The sequence below is a fragment of the Eubalaena glacialis genome, chromosome 17, assembly GCF_028564815.1.
Source record: "Eubalaena glacialis isolate mEubGla1 chromosome 17, mEubGla1.1.hap2.+ XY, whole genome shotgun sequence".
NCBI classification, from domain to species: Eukaryota; Metazoa; Chordata; class Mammalia; order Artiodactyla; family Balaenidae; genus Eubalaena; species Eubalaena glacialis.
The window spans coordinates 30,492,860-30,509,557 of record NC_083732.1 but is presented as its reverse complement, the minus strand read 5'-3'; the positions used below and the strand labels follow the sequence as shown (position 1 = coordinate 30,509,557).

Here is a 16,698-nt window from a genome sequence, read left to right as displayed (position 1 = left end):
ACAACAAAAGATGAATCTAGAAAGGTCAACTGAAGCCAGGCTATAGTGTGTGGGCCCAATCCTATAGGCCAAGGAAGCTGGAAAGGAGGAAACCGACAGCACAGATTTCAGTTTTATAAAGACAAAAAATGGGGACACTTTGAATAGATCAGAAATATCCAGGGATAATAAAGAAGGGTGACTCAACTGCTGAGAGCCTCCATATCTTGAATTCTCCCTGAAAATGAATCTTCCATGTCTTTAAAAGGCAGGCAGGCAGGAAGAGAGAGAGAAAGAGCAGAAAAAAGAGACAGAGAGAGAGAGACAGAGAAAGAGACAGAGAGACAGAGAGATCTGACACCAAGATTGGAGGCTAGCAGGCATGCTTTGTGTCTTTCCAATCTTCAGGATTAGGATAAATTAAAGGTACTTGAAAATCATTTAACTCACAAATACCTAGTTTAAAATGTCCTAAAGAATATTTTAAGTTTATATCTTGGACCTTCAGTCAAAAATTTCACAAGGACTTTTCTCCATTTTGTAAATTTGTGAAGGGATACAGATATAGTAGAATTTGTTTGCAATGCAGCACCAGATATATATAATTATATATAATTATATATATAATTATATATAATTATATATATAATTATAATTAATTATATATATAATTATATATAATTATATATATAATTATAATTATATATTTTTATATTTTTATATATAATTATATATATTATATATAATATATATATTATATAATAATAATTATAAATATATATAATTATATAATAATTCTATGCTAAATAAACTTGCTTCAGTTTTTCCAGAAATATGTCTGTAACTTTAATTGTGCATTGTATTCAATTTTTAAAACTCCAAAAAGGACAATGTGCTTATATTTCTTTCCTTTTAGCCTTGTGAAACTTGTTTATATATTAGTGGAACAGTGAGCATCCTAATGCTTTAACAAAAGTAATGTAAGTAATGCTGGAGTATCACAAATTATAATATGGACAAGGTTACATGAAGGAGGTCCATACTGTCCATGATCCTTCATTCCCAGTACTGTCACCATATACCTTGCTATACCCAATACTCACATGGCCCCTGTATTAGTCAGGGTACTCCAGAGAAACAGAATCAGTGAGATATGTGTGTGTATATATATATATAGAGAGAGAGAGAGAGAGAGAGAGATTTATTTTAAAAAATGTCTCATGCAATCATGAGGACTGACAGGTCTAAAACCTTCAGGACAGGTCAGCATGTTGGAGAACCTGGGAAGTGTTAATGTTGCAGCTCAAGTCCAAAGACAGTCTAGAAGCAGAATTCCCTCTTCCTCAGGGAACTTCAGACTTTTTTCTCTAAGGCCTTCAACTGATTGGATGAGGTTGACCCACATAATGGAGCGTACCCTGCTTTACTGAAAGTCTACTGATTTAAATGTTAATCTTAACTAAAAAATACCTTCACAATGACATTTAGACTTGTATTTGACCAAATATCTGAGTACCATGGTCTAGCCAAGTTGACACATAAAGTTAACCAGCACAGCCCCCAAACATTGTCAAGCTGTATGGAATATAATTGTCAAAGAAACCAAGCTGTTGCTAAGCCCAATTTTTTTTTCTCTCTTTTTTTTTTTGGCCGCACTCTATGACTTTTAGGATCTTAATTCCCTGACCAGGGATTGAACGCAGGACCACGGCAGTGAAAGTGCCAAGTCCTAACCACTGGACCACCAAGGAAGTCCCCCAAATTTTAAAATTGATACTTGTATCTTCTCAAAACTAATAGCTACTATTTACTGAGCTCTCATTGTGTGCTACACTGTGTTTTCTTCTTTGTTACCTTCTCTCAATTAATTCTCACAGCAAGCCTCTGAGAAAAGGTTTATGACCCCCCCCACCACCACGACCATTTTTCAGAAAGTACAAACTACTTACCTGACTGAGGCCAAAGAGCTAGAAGCAATGGGACTGGGTTTGAGCACTGATTTTTCTTATGCTACAGTCTACAATCTTAACCACTCAGTGAAGCCACCTTTCAGTTCTCCACCAGCGCTGTCTGGATAAGTGATAAGATGCTGAGAATTTTCCCTAGAGTCAAAAAACAATGTAAGCTCAAGGCCATCCTTTGGTAATTTTCACAGACTTAGACTTGGCATGCCAGTTAGTTTCACACCAGATACCTAAATTCACACATACTGTGCTATTCTCCTACTGAGAAAAGACCTTGAATCTCATGTGTTTTTTTCTCCCTCTTAATCAAAGCAGGTAGAATTAAAGTCACAGAATTTCACTACAACTTTGCTTCATTCAACTATGGTTAATTAGTAAGACCTGCTGCTTCTACATGGGGTGATCAGAGTTTCTAAAGAGCTTAGAGATGAATAGTCATTTTTTAAAATTTTTTCACAAAAATAATTCTCTTCCTTTCAGATTGCATGTTTTTCCAGCCCAAGCTCAAGTATTAACCTAATAAGGAGTGATTCATTTCTATGAGGTTGGGCAATTTCCCCTCATTTCTGATGATTTATTATTTTTATATTGATTTTTAAATATGTTTTATCAAATTAAATGCTAGGGAAATCACATTTTGCCTCTACCACTAAATTACCAGAAATAGAAAATTTAATAAAAGTTCTGTTGCGCCACCTAGTGTCTAGAATTTAAATTGCATCCTTTAGAAACTGAAAAAGAGCGCCCTGCTTAATGGTAGGAAAGGAAAGACACCAAAATGGGAATGTTGGTACCACCAGTCTGTCAAGGAAAGCACAATAGGCTGCTTTAGTAAAAATGGAGAACCCTTCCCAAACAGGACACCTCACTGGGATCTGTGACTCATTGTCATTATATGGCAAGTAGAGCCTGGAAAGGCTGTGACTTCAGTGATAGGAAATATGTGGAGAAAGAATTTTGTATGTGAGTGGCAGACTGAGCCAGGAATGAAATGGGAATGGCAAAATTATTTCTTCCCCTCACACAAGGATCCCCTGGCAGTGACATCCTAATCACATATTTCCTCCCAAGGGCCTGAAATCAGAGCATTACAGGGAGGCTTACTACATTTCATTTTTAACTTTATTTTTAACCCTGGTGGTAAACGTAATATTGTGGCTAGACTTTTTAAAGTATTTTGAATAATAAACTTATAACCCAGGTGAACTCCATTCAACTACACATGCTGAGCAGTTACTCTGTCCAAAACACTACTGGGGTACCCCAGATACTACACGCATATAGTCCCTGCTCTCCACTGCCTCCCAGAAGTGTGGGGAAATTCTATATAAATAAGATGACATCCTTAGCTGTTCTGTGATAATTCAGTGACTCAAAACGTATAAAGTGTTTATCTCAATACCTCAGATATAGTAAGTTATATTGTTATTATTGCTACTATTACTGAGAAATAAAACTGATTCAGTCACAGGGGAGTCTTCACACAGGTAAAATCAGTGTGTAGCCGTGCTTGATCATAGGAAGATGGATTAGATTCATCCTCAGGGTTTCATCCAACTTGTGACTTCTCACTTTGACTATGTGATACTGAGGCTCCTAGAAAAATAGAATTAATGTCAGTTCTCAGGAAAGCTTGATGGAGATGACTTTACTTGTGTTTGCAAATGTTAAGCGTAAGGTTGGGTCTGATATCACTTAGAATTCAATAAGTTATGACATCATAGTACCTTGCAAATTATTTATCACATTTGACTTTAGCATGGGTAACTGGATTCAGAATTCCTGCCCTAGACATATTACCCATCACTTGCGTAGTGGTAATGGAGTTTAAGATGGGACAAAGCATGTCCTTTTATAATAAACAAGGCTGAGCTGAGAAGAGCCCTGAAGGTTGTTTATACTTGAGGGTGACTTAAAGTTACAGTGAGTTATATATTACTGATAATATCTTAAGTTCTTTTTCAAAGAACTTAAGGAGGAATGAGCCTAGAAATGAAGAAATCCTTCAGGACTGAGAAAGTAAACATCCAAAGGTAAATTTTACCAACTTTACAATTGCATTCAGAGCTTGCAAATATTAAAAGAACTTCCTGGGTATAGGAACCATCATCTAAAGTATAGGTTATGTTTTGAATAAAAATAAAATTTCTCCCAACCTCATTCAAATCTCCAGAAGCCTTATTCAAATCTGTAACACAGTTTTTATACAGCACTGAATTTCCCATTGTTGAAAATGGAATAATTTCTAATAACTTCATTCTATACATCAGACCACATTTATTTAGTGCCTGGCATGCCCCATGCCCTGGCAAGACCCTGGGCATATGGAAGTGACTAATATACAAATCTTGCCCTTGAGTTGCTCAGAATGTAGATCAAACACACACACACACACACACACACACACACACACAGATGAGTCTCTTCCTCTGACACCTCTTGCATGTGTGACCTTAGTGAAATAGTCAATAGACTGCCTGAGCCTCTGTTCCCTCATCTAAAAACCAAGAGTGTTAACAACATATTAATTAATGCCAAGCATCACAGGGAGGATGAAAGAATTAAACAGATGAAAATAAGAAAATAAAATGTAATACAAATGTTGTGTTAATACAATGTTAATATTGACATTTACACAGGTACTCTCACTTTACAAAAAAAAGGAACATTTATGAAACAATGACTGTGCTCTGACTTTCTGTGAATCAGAAGTTTTCCTAATTACTTCTATAAAGGAAATGGAGCTGCATTATAAAGAAAAAAATGCTAGCTCTGGGATGTAATTCTTTTTTATCATACGATAATGGAGCACACTGTATCTCAAGAAAATAGTCATTTTGGGGGGAGGGAGGGGATAATTGTTCTCAAATACATCATAAAACATAATGACTTCATAAGGCAAACTTGATTTCACTAAGCCAAAATACAGAAAGGAAGGATCTAGTCATAAATCACAGCTGCCCCAAGGCTGGTGGCACCTGTCCACAAAGAAATTATTAGGAGAAAGAATCACTTAGTTGATGAAGCTTAAATTGTAATTTTTTTATTACATACAACTGCTATGTTCTGTTTACATAGTTAATACATATTCTATGCAAGTACATTGATAAAAACTCATATTTATAATGGTTTAAGTGTTTTTCTCTGAGGAAATCCAAGCCATAAGCTAACAGCTCTCCATGTAAGTATTTGGGCATTTCTACTGAGGAAAGTACTAATTGTTTGTCAATCTATTTTAAGGCTTATCTCCTAATTTGGTCCAACACTTCCATTAATTGGGTTTCTTTATAGTGCTTTCTGCCAGTGAGCTAACCTGAAAGATAGAAGAGAAAAGATGAAATGTGTTCCTTCTCAAAGAGAATTTTGTTCCTACAAACAATCTTGGGATGTGTGTTTTACTTTATTTTTATTAATATTAATAAAAGTTGAAGTCTCATCAATTCTTCTTGCCAGTTCTATTCTCCTTTCTCCCTCCTCAGAGGTGGCCACTAAGATGATTTTAAGCATATCCTTCCATTTCTCATTTTTATTTTACTTTTTATCTACATAAACATCAATGATAGGTAGTATTATTTTGTACAGATTTGTTCATAGTTGGAGTCATAATGAATATATTCTATAGCTTGCTTTTGTGCAGACCACATTATTTGTTGAATTCAATCACATCTAGAGAGAGAGAGAACTGATTTATTGATTTTAACCACTTTATGGTATTGCAACCTGCAGATCTTCAATATTTTTACCTGTCCACAGATTGCCATTTTGTTGTTTGCAGTTTTTTCAGTACTGAAAATAATACTGCCACTCACATCTTTGTACATTTATGGAATTATTGCCATAGGAAAACAGCATTTAAAATCACTAGTAATTCCTATGAATACAATTTAATACAGTTGGGAATTTTCATTAAAGTTCATTCCAGCAGGAATTGTTCAAGGAATGAAAACTTTATTTTGGCCTACAAATTATAATTAAAATTTAATGCCAAAAAAATCAAACTGTGCTTGTGAAAGTAAATATAAGTGGGTTTTTTTTTTAATCTTCTCTTTCTGATCATTTATAATGCTATTATTCTCCATGGATATGAATGATTGAGAGTTACCTTCATTGCAATGATATTCTAGACATGTTTAAGCTTAAGAACTTCCAAATATATTTCTAATGAATTTTCTCTGAAATATCAAGGACACTAACCTTCTTTAGTGGGTGGAATCTTAAAATCAAGCCAAAGTTTGTGTTTTTTCCTAAGAGAGTTCTGAGTGATCAGAACACCAGTTTCTGAAATGAAATTACTGTGAATCAATGACAGCATTAAAAGAAGTAAAAGCCATATATTTAGAGAATTTTTACTAAAATCAAAATAACAATTTTTCGAAGGAAATTAATCTTTGTCATTTGCCTTAGCAAATATGATAACCTATGAGACATGGTAGGGATAAAATAAATATAAATAAAAATTATATACTTTGCACAAAACAAATACATGACAAGGAAAGAAAATGTACATTTCACTATGCCTAAAAGGACCTTTGTGCATCTTTGCAGATACAAATCATACTCATCTTCAAATGACTCAAATTGTGTCACCCACACGAGCACCTTCTTGATGCGTCCCCTCTCTCTCATCCCCACTCTAAGATAGAAGTAAAAGCCCCACCTCTTAAAAGTTTTATGGATACTTACCTAGGATATCTTATGATATGATTAACTTTTACCACAAATTACAGCTTTTCTGTTTACTTAAAACCGTATCCCAACTAGACTTACTCTCTGTCATCTCTGATTGCACCAAGGGCATTGTTCAAAGCCTTGCTCATAGCAGCTTTCATGAATATTTGTTGGCCTGTATTAAGAAGGTATTCTTGTTGGCTTTTGCCTTTCTTTCTAGCTGAGAGAACCAAAAGCTATAGTTGCTCAAATAAATTTTTAAAATTCTAACTTCAAGTTCATCTGAATGCTTCCCACCCATGGCTACTTGAAAATACTTCAATCAAAAATCATTAACTCTCCTTATCAGTCAAGCAACCCCAAGGTTTAAATTTCATATGGATCTAGGTCAAGTGTTTGCTACTAAAATCATTATGGAAACCTGTGATTGCTAAAGGAATGATTAGCCAATCCACAAACTGGGGATAGGTCCTTTGCTTTTCCGCCTCCTTCCTCTGCTACTGATTAGGATTAGTTCTCTGCAAAATAATAATTTCCCCTAAGGGACAGACAAAAGGAAAGCTGCTACATGTTAACAGCTCTGAGAGGAAAAAATAAAAATATTTGATGAAAGTAGAAGATTCAAAATTGCTATGTAAAGTGAGATTTTTGAAGCATCTACAGATTTTTCTTTAACCTATCATATAGATAAATTACAATTATTTAGACAGAAAACAAATATAGACACATTTTCTAACAAATCAAATTTGTTTCTTACACTATTGAAGTGGATATGAACAGTCATTCGTTTAACAGATATTGTTTTTGTATCTCTCATGTACAGTTATGCTGCCTTTAAGAAGATGACAATTAAGTTGAGGAAGAAAAACATACAAGCTTGCAAAGTTAAATAATAATATCTAACAATAGTATGAAAGATGTTATTAAAAAGAAAAATATTCAGCAAAGATTTTTATCTGTCAGTGTTAATATATTAATAATCATTCACTTATATTACCATAATCTTTAATACCTATCATTTACTAAGCATCATGTTAAGTTTTATATGAGTAAAATTTTACCATTATGAGATTAGTAACATTTTCACCCCCATTTAACAGATTAAGAAAATGAGGGCATGAGATACATAGATACATAGCAATAAGTAGTGGAAACAGGATTAAAACCTGAATATATCTGACCAGGATCTAAATTCTAGCCATCATATCAGAGGTATTTTTTTTTTCTAAATTTTGGGTCAAGACAAGTCCATATCCACCAGCAACTAATATTTTAATGTTAACACAGACAACATCTATTACTATTTATTTCCATTGCATTTTAAAATCAATTGGAATATTGGCCTTTTAACTGTGTCTATGAGAATTATTTTTCTCTATTATTTTTTCTTTAGGGTTGTGATACACAGATGATTTATGACATGTTGCTAAGATTGAAATCCATTGTCTATTTACCTGGTGACTTTGTCTGCAAAAAGGTGAGTTCATGCTATTTTTCTAATGCATGACTAATAAATACATCTGAGGAGTTCAGACATAAGTCAAGAGAACAGTTTAAACAAAATTTGTCCAGGGTGAATTCCATAGTATGGAAATAATCATGAGATACAATTCTGTAAAACTATAATGTGCTCTCAGAGTTTAAAATGGAACAAGACAATATGGATTTCATTACTTATAGGATATAAGTGTGGGTGGTCTGAAAAGTTGCTTTTTGTAAATGTAAATCATCAATTGTCACACCCCATTAATTCCAAATACTTAAGGTGGAGGGAAAAGTTACAGAAGTGAAAGGTGGTTCTGTCCTTTTTATGTCTTCAGCAAACTATCAGTTACCTCCATTTAGCTCACCCAGTTAGTAAATAATCAATGCCATTTTTTTAAAATTTTACTGTGCTTTTTATGATTACAAAGTAATACATGTTCATTATTTTTAAAATGGGAAACACATAAAAGCACAAAGACAAAAACTCCACCACCCAGAAATAACCACTATTAATATATTTCAACCTATCTTTTTATATTGATTTATGGATAGTTAGAGCTTGTTTTATAAAATTGGCACCAAACCTCGCTTATGTTTGAAACTTGTTTTGTCATGTCACAATATATCATGGGAACATTCTACATATTATTAAGTAATCTACAGCATCCTTTTTAAAGCTGCATAATATTCCAGTCTATGAATATATCATAATCAATTTCCAAGTGTTTGCTATTACAAATAACTCTAAAATAAACAATTTTGCACATCTCTGATTACTAACTCAAAGGGGGAGAGAAGGAATGATGACCTTGGGACCTTGAGATACATCTTGAGATATTAAATCAATAGTGAAATCAATAATCAAAATAAAAAGTAAAGAAAGATGAACAGTTCAAAGAAATGAGAGATGATCCAAAACCCTGGGGAGTTCACACATGAGTGAGGGTAAGAAGTACTTATATCATTCCAAAATAATGTGCTAAGTGTGATGGTAGAAGTAAGCACAAGCTGTGGTAGGACACAGAGTAAGGATACTTCTGCACTGGGGTACTGGCAAGATTTCCTGAAGAAGATGCTGGTCAAGCTAAGTCTTGAAAAATGAATCAGCATGAACCAGGAGAAAGAAGAAGCAGGCATTCCAGATAGAGGAAAGAATTCACATGAGTCAAGGCAGAAAGGAAGGGACTCTGTCTTCGGAGGGAGTGTATGGAACTACAATAAGTCAAAAGCTAGAAAATTTTAGTATCATTTATTCAGTGAAACTCATTAAATAATTTTGAAATACTATGGGCCAGGCACTGTGCTGGGTACTAGATATATTCAGCAGTGAGCATAAAAAGGTGGTTCTTGTCCTTCAAGGGCTTACAGTCTAGTGCCAGGGTATTCAATTCACAGTGTACATCAGAATCACCTGAATTTAGAAATCTGGGCTCCATCTCCAGCAACTTAACTGGTCTGGGTGGAGACCACATATCAATATTTTTAAAGCTCCCAGGTGATTATAAATTGAGCCAAAGTTGAGTATCACTGGCCTGATGGAAGAGACAAACAATAAACAAATAAAATTAATGTGTAACTCCAAAATGTGCTAAGTTCTATGCAGCAAAAACAATTTGCCAGGAGAGGGCGTGGTGGCAAAGGCACTTACTTTAGATTGGGGGACTCAGACAGGGGGAGATTGTCAAGCTGTCAGGCATGATCTTTGTGAAAATCTGAAGAGAAATAGTTCTCTAGCTTAAAAAACAAAACAAAACTGGAGAGGACACTATTTTAGATGAAGACTTGGGACCATGAGGCAGGACAGAACTTGACATATTTAAGGAATGGAAGCAAATGATCAACTAGGATAATGGTGAAAGACAAAGTCAAATAGAGTGAAGGTACTTTAAGGCATCCAGGTAGAGATACCTAGTGCACAGGTGGAAATCAGTCTAGTCCATGAGAGAGGACAGAACTGGAGGTAAATCTTTGGAAACCGGCATATGATGGAAACTGATATCATAAGAAGCTCAAGAAAAGGTAAATAAAGAAGACCAAGGCTGTAACTTTGAAGAATACTAGTATTTATGGAAGAGGTCAATGAAGAAGAATCACAGAGGGCAACTGAAAAGCTGTCAGAGGTAAAAGAGGAAAAATAGAGGAGAGGTTGTGATATTAATGAAACTAGGAATCTAGAATCCCACACAAATTAGTCCAGATTAAATGTGGGCATACTGATGATATAAAATCATTTTCATTAAAATGGGAAATACAAACCACAGCTCAGTTTAAGGACCCCTTTAGGGCAGTGATGCATTTAGGATGACATGGCCTTAATGCACCAAAATGGCCTTTCAATTTGTTCCAATAGCAGCAGGGACTGAAAATTGAGATAACTCATAGAAACTTTAGCATCCGGGCCCACAAGCAGTGAAAATTTGCTTAACAAAGTGTGAAATGCAGAGTAGATGCAGCGTTCTCATTTCTAATTTCTTCCTCACATCGCATCCATCACTCAATAATAAAAACAGATCAGTGAACACAAATGAAGGAAGGAAAAAAATAAGCAGGGGGAAGAGCAGAAATGAAAAGACATGAGACTCCAAGCCACATTTCTTTGTTTCTGTTTTTAAGAAGGGATTTAATTAAGAGTAGACATAGACAGAGATGAAAAGTTGTTACTTGTCCAGATTTTATACAGCCAAATTCAGCTTTGTTTTTTATCATTTCCCCAAATCATTGTAGGAAAAGGGAAGAAAAAAAAAAAGGAAGGAAAACATGTTCCATTAGCAGTTGTTTAAATAATTGAAGAAATGGCAGGGCTCAGGACTGAGTTTGCTGACCTACCTAATCCTCCGGATGGCTCCTAAACTTACCAAGTGGGTAGCTTGGACTGCTTCAAAGAGTACTTAGGAATTTTCCCAGGATTAATTTGTAAGAATTAATTTGAGCGTGATAATGCCCCTGTCAGCCTTGGAAATAGCCTTCTACACAGGAACCCTGAAAATTTGAAGCGCTCCCTCACTAAGGGTTACCCCATTGTACATGAAGCGCTTGCATTTCTACACTTTCTCCAAATTAGTACATAAACCAACCAGAAGAGCTTGGTTCGATCTTTTTTTTTTTTTTTTTTAAACATCTTTATTGAAGTATAATTGCTTTACAATGGTGTGTTAGCTTCTGCTTTATAACAAAGTGAATCAGTTATACATATACATATGTTCCCATATCTCTTCCCTCTTGCATCTCCCTCCCTCCCACCCTCCCTATCCCACCCCTCTAGGTGGTCACAAAGCACCGAGCGGTTTGATCTTATTTTGCACATGCTGTCAGACCTTGCTCTCTAAGGAATGTCTACTTCATTTGAATGCCAATTAAACTTGCAGGAAAGTCTTAAATTAGCCTAGAAATATGCAAGAAATAGGGGAAGTTTTGGTTCGTTGATTATGCCAGATCTCCTTGGAAAATTACTGAAATGATCATTAAAAAATAATTAAAAGTGCTGAACTATATTTAAGTACCCATTATGTACTTCTACGTCCAGTCAGTTGTAATAACTGCCTTTGAAAAATCATTCCAGTTCCCTGAGAATTACTTCATGCAAAGAATTAAGGAATATGACCCTGTCCTAATCATTACTTCTTGGAGTATCTCTTGAAAAACTAATTTTCAGACACTTTCTCTCATTTTTAAAATAATTCATAGATATTGTGTTGGTTTTAAAGAGATCAGTCTTGATATTGGATTCATTAGATATGATCTGTACATATTATATAGTCAGGTGACATAGGTGTTGCTAGTTCTAATGCTATCATCTGCCAGCCTCGTAAGTTTGCCCAAGACACTTAACTTTTCAAGTCTCTACTACCAATTTTTAAACAAGAATAATGATATGTTTCCTATTTGACCTCACTGGGATTTTTGCAAGAAATAAGTGAGTTAATATCTATGAAAATACTTTGCAGCTATAAAGTAGCATGTTCCTTTTTTTAAAAAATTTATTTATTTTATTTATTTTATTTTTGGCTGTGTTGGGTCTTCGCTTCTGTGCGCGGGCTTTCTCTAGTTGCAGCGAGCAGGGTCTACTCTTCTTTGCTGTGCACGGGCTTCTCATTGCGGTGGCCTCTGTTGTTGCGGAGCACAGGATTTAGGTGCGTGGGCTTCAGTAGTTGTGGCTTGCGGGCTCTAGAGCGCAGACTCAATAGTTGTGGCGCACGAGCTTAGTTGCTCCGCAGCATGTGGGATCTTCCCAGATCAGGGATCGAACCCATGTCCCCTGCATTAGCAGGCCGATTCTTAAACACTGCGCCACCAAGGAAGCCTCAAAGTAGCATGTTCTGATAAAACAAACACAGGCATTAAAATAAGGAGCAATGTAAAATCTGATATTATGATTTTAAAAATACTTTGCAAATGCAAGATGTATTATTAGCACTGATAATATGGAAATAACTATAATTAGATCCATCTGTATTGGAATTTCTACTTAAATCTACATTTGGGAATAAATATACCTATTTATAGAAGGTATAAATACACAATGCAAAATTTAAATATACTTTTTGCGTTGCTTAGTTGGGAGATGTGCATTCTAGGCTTCCTTTTGCTTCTATTTACTATCATGGAGCAACAGTTACTCAGCCAAATATTAGCCAGTAAGCCAATCTGTGCCTTTATTTTCTTTCTGTAAAATGGAAATAATAATACCTACTCTAGCTTCCTCATAAAAGTCATGGGGAGATAAAATGTGAATTTCAGTGTCACAGATGTTAACTAAGAGGTAGAGTCTGAAAACTTTAAACTTAACCTAACAATTATAATACGACAATAAATAATGTTCAGGAAAATAACCCTTGGTATTAAAGAACTTCAAAACTTCCCAGGGAATAGCTGAATTATAAATTATTCATAAATGAGTGCCTATGTCATAATTCCTATGCTCAGCACTGGAACAAAGTAGACATTGTCTCAGCCATTGCAGAGCATAAACTATAATCAACATTGTTTAATCCTAAATTAATTTTAGTGTATTCTACTCCTTTGAAAATATGGTTAACAAGAATGTTTTATGAACTCAAATAATCCAGTCCCCTCCTAAACCAAATATAAGAGAATTTATTGTATTTATGCTATTTTTAATAGCTCAGAGTGATCAAGACTCAACTCACTAAGACATATAGGCACTGTTATCCAAATACTCTGCCTAGTATTATGAGAACTGGCTTATTTAAAGTTTAAAAGCTTTTCTTCACCCAAGTGCCATTTAGATCTCTTGTAAAACGTATTTATGTTTTTTGGATCCTGGAGTGAGATGTGTTCCAAGGGTCCCACAACCACCCACTAGTTTGGTGATTTGCATGACTCAACATAAAGTTATATTTATCACTTAAGATTTATTAAGGCAAAGTATACAGTGCAGGAACAGCATGAAAAAGATATGCATAGGCAAAGACTAGAGAAATCAGGTGCAGATTTCCTAGATCCTACTTCTGAGAGGCTCACATGGATGCATTTTTATCTCCTACTGTGGACCATAGAGACAAGGGCAAAATATCTCTGCCTAGGAAAGCTCATCTAAGTCTTGGAGTCCAGAGTTTTTAAATGGGGCTGGTCACACAGCTACATGACCAGTCATTTTTCAGACTCCAAACTAGATACCAAGCACACACCATAAATCTTTGTATTTACATTAAACAGTGTTGACAGCCTGGTACATCCTGCCACACTACCTGAGGCATACAGAATAACATCATTAACCAGTGTCTATGTGAACATTCCAGGAGCTTAGTTGTCAAGGCACTGAACAAGTGTCATTGCCCTGGCTCCAGAGTCCCCAGAAATAAACAAGAACTGAATAAAACAACCTGCTGAAGGGAGGAACACTCCCAAACTCATTCTATGAGGCATCACCCTGATGCCAAAACCATACAAAGATGTCACAAAAAAAGAAAATTACAGGCCAATATCACTGATGAACATAGATGCAAAAATCCTCAACAAAATACTAGCAAACAGAATCCAACAACACATTAAAAGGATCATACACCATGATCAAGTGGGGTTTATCTCAGGAATGCAAAGATTCTTCAATATATGCAAATCAATCAGTGCAATACACCATATTAACAAACTGAAGGATAAAAACCATATGATAATTGCAATAGATGCAGAAAAAGCTTTTGACAAAATTCAATACCCACTTATGATAAAAACTCTACAGAAAGTGGGCATGGAGGGAACCTACCTCAACATAATAAAAGCCATATATGACAAACACACAGCCAACATCATCCTCAATGGTGAAAAACTGAAAGCATTTTCTCTAAGATCAGGAACAAGACAAGGGTGCCCACTCTCACCACTATTATTCAACATAGTTTTGGAAGTTTTAGCCATGGCAATCAGAGAAGAAAAAGAAATAAAAGGAATACAAATTGGAAAAGAAGAAGTAAAACTGTCACTGTTTGCAGATGACATGATACTATACATAGAGAATCCTAAAGATGCTACCAGAAAGCTATTAGAGCTCATCAATGAATTTGGTAAAGTAGCAGGATACAAAATTAATGCACAGAAATCTCTTGCACTCCTATACACTAACAATGAAAAATCAGAAAGGGAAATCAAGGAAACACTCCTATTTACCATTGCAAAGAAAAGAATAAAATACCTAGGAATAAACCTACCTAAGGAGGCAAAAGACCTGTATGCAGAAAACTATAAGACACTGATGAAAGAAATCGAAGACGATACAAACAGATGGAAAGATATACCATGTTCTTGGATTGGAAGAATCAACATTGTGAAAATGACTATACTACCCAAAGCAATCTACAGATTCAATGCAACCCCTATCAAATTACCAATGGCATTTTTCATAGAACTAGAACAAAAAATTTTACAATTTGTATGGAAACACAAAAGACCCCAAATAGCCAAAGCAATTTGAGAAAGAAAAACGGAGCTGGAGGAATCAGGCTTCAGACTATACTACAAAGCTACAGTAATCAGGACAGTATGGTACTGGCACAAAAACAGAAATATAGATCAATGGAACAGGATAGAGAGCCCATAGGTAAACCCACGCACTTAAGGTCACCTTACCTTTGACAAAGGAGGCAAGAATATACAACGGAGAAAAGATAGCCTCTTCAACGAGTGGAGCTGAGAAAACTGGACAGTTACATGTAAAAGAATGAAATTAGAACACTTCCTAACACCATACACAAAAATAAACTCAAAATGGATTAAAGACCTAAATGTAAGGCCAGACACTATAAAACTCTTTGAGGAAAACATAGGTAGAACACTCTATGACATAAATCACAGCAAAATCCTTTTTGACCCACTTCCTAGGGTTAGGGAAATAAAGACAAAAATAAACAAATAGGACCTAATGAAACTTAAAAGCTTTTGCACAGCAAAGGAAACCATAAATAAGATGAAAAGACAACCCTCAGAATGGGAGAAAATATTTGCAAACAAAGCAACTGACAAAGGATTAATCTCCAAAATATACAAGCAACTCATGCTGTTCAATATCAAAAAAACAAACAACCCAATCCAAAAATGGGCAGAAGACCTAAATAGACGTTTCTCCAAAGAAGACATACAGATTGCCAAAAAACACATGAAAAGACTCTCAACAGCACTAATTAGTAGAGAAATGCAAATCAAAACTACAATGAGGTATCACTTCACACCCGTCAAAATGGCCATCATCAAAAAATCTACAAACAATAAATGCTGGAGAGGGTGCGGAGAAAAGGGAACACTCCTGCACTGTTGGTGGGAATGTAAATTGAAACAGCCACTATGGAGAACAGTATGAAGGTTCCTTAAAAAACTAAAAATAGAACTACCATATGACCCAGCAATTCCACTACTGGGCATATCCCTGAGGAAACCATAATTCAAAGAGATACATGTACTACAATGTTCACTGCAGTGCTATTTACAATTGCCAGGACATGGAAGCAACCTAAATGTCCATCGACAGATGACTGGATAAAGAAGCTGTGGCACATATATACGATGGAATATTACTCGGCCATAAAAAGGAGCAAAATTGAGTTATTTGTAATGAGGTGGATGGACCTAGAGTCTGTCATGCAGAGCGAAGTAAGTCAGAAAGAGAAAAACAAATACCGTATGCTAACGCACTTTTACGGAATCTAAAAAAATGGTACTGATGAACCTAGTGGCAGGGCAGGGATAAAGACACAGATGTAGAGAACGGACTTGAGGACACAGGGTGAGTAGGGGAAGCTGGGACAAAGTGAGAGAGTAGCATTGACATGTATAAACTACCAAATGTAAAATGGATGGCTAGTGAGAAGCTGCTGCATAGCACAGGGAGATCAGCTCCATGCTTTGTGAGGACCTAGAGGGGTGGGATAGGAAGGATGGGAGGGAGTCTCAAGAGGGAAGGGATATGGGGATATATGTATACTTATAGCTAATTCACTTTGTTGTACAACAGAAACTAACACAACATTGTAAAGCAATTATACTCCAATAAAGATATATATATATTAAAAAAATACCTGCTGCATTAACACTTTCTTCTCAATATGGAACAAGAATAATAGCTTAAGGGTCTCATATGCCCCAATTACTAAAA

General features: G+C 35.4%; 1 protein-coding gene across 1 annotated transcript in view; it reads left to right on the top strand.

Moving 5' to 3' along the window:
• Positions 1 to 16,698, top strand: part of CNGB3 (cyclic nucleotide gated channel subunit beta 3) — a 196,303-nt gene that overhangs the window by 118,524 nt on the left and 61,081 nt on the right. Inside the window, exon 14 of the mRNA XM_061171725.1 lies at positions 8,005 to 8,088. Within this exon, the coding sequence (XP_061027708.1) occupies positions 8,005 to 8,088 (84 nt within the window). The remainder of the gene's footprint in view (positions 1 to 8,004; positions 8,089 to 16,698) is intronic.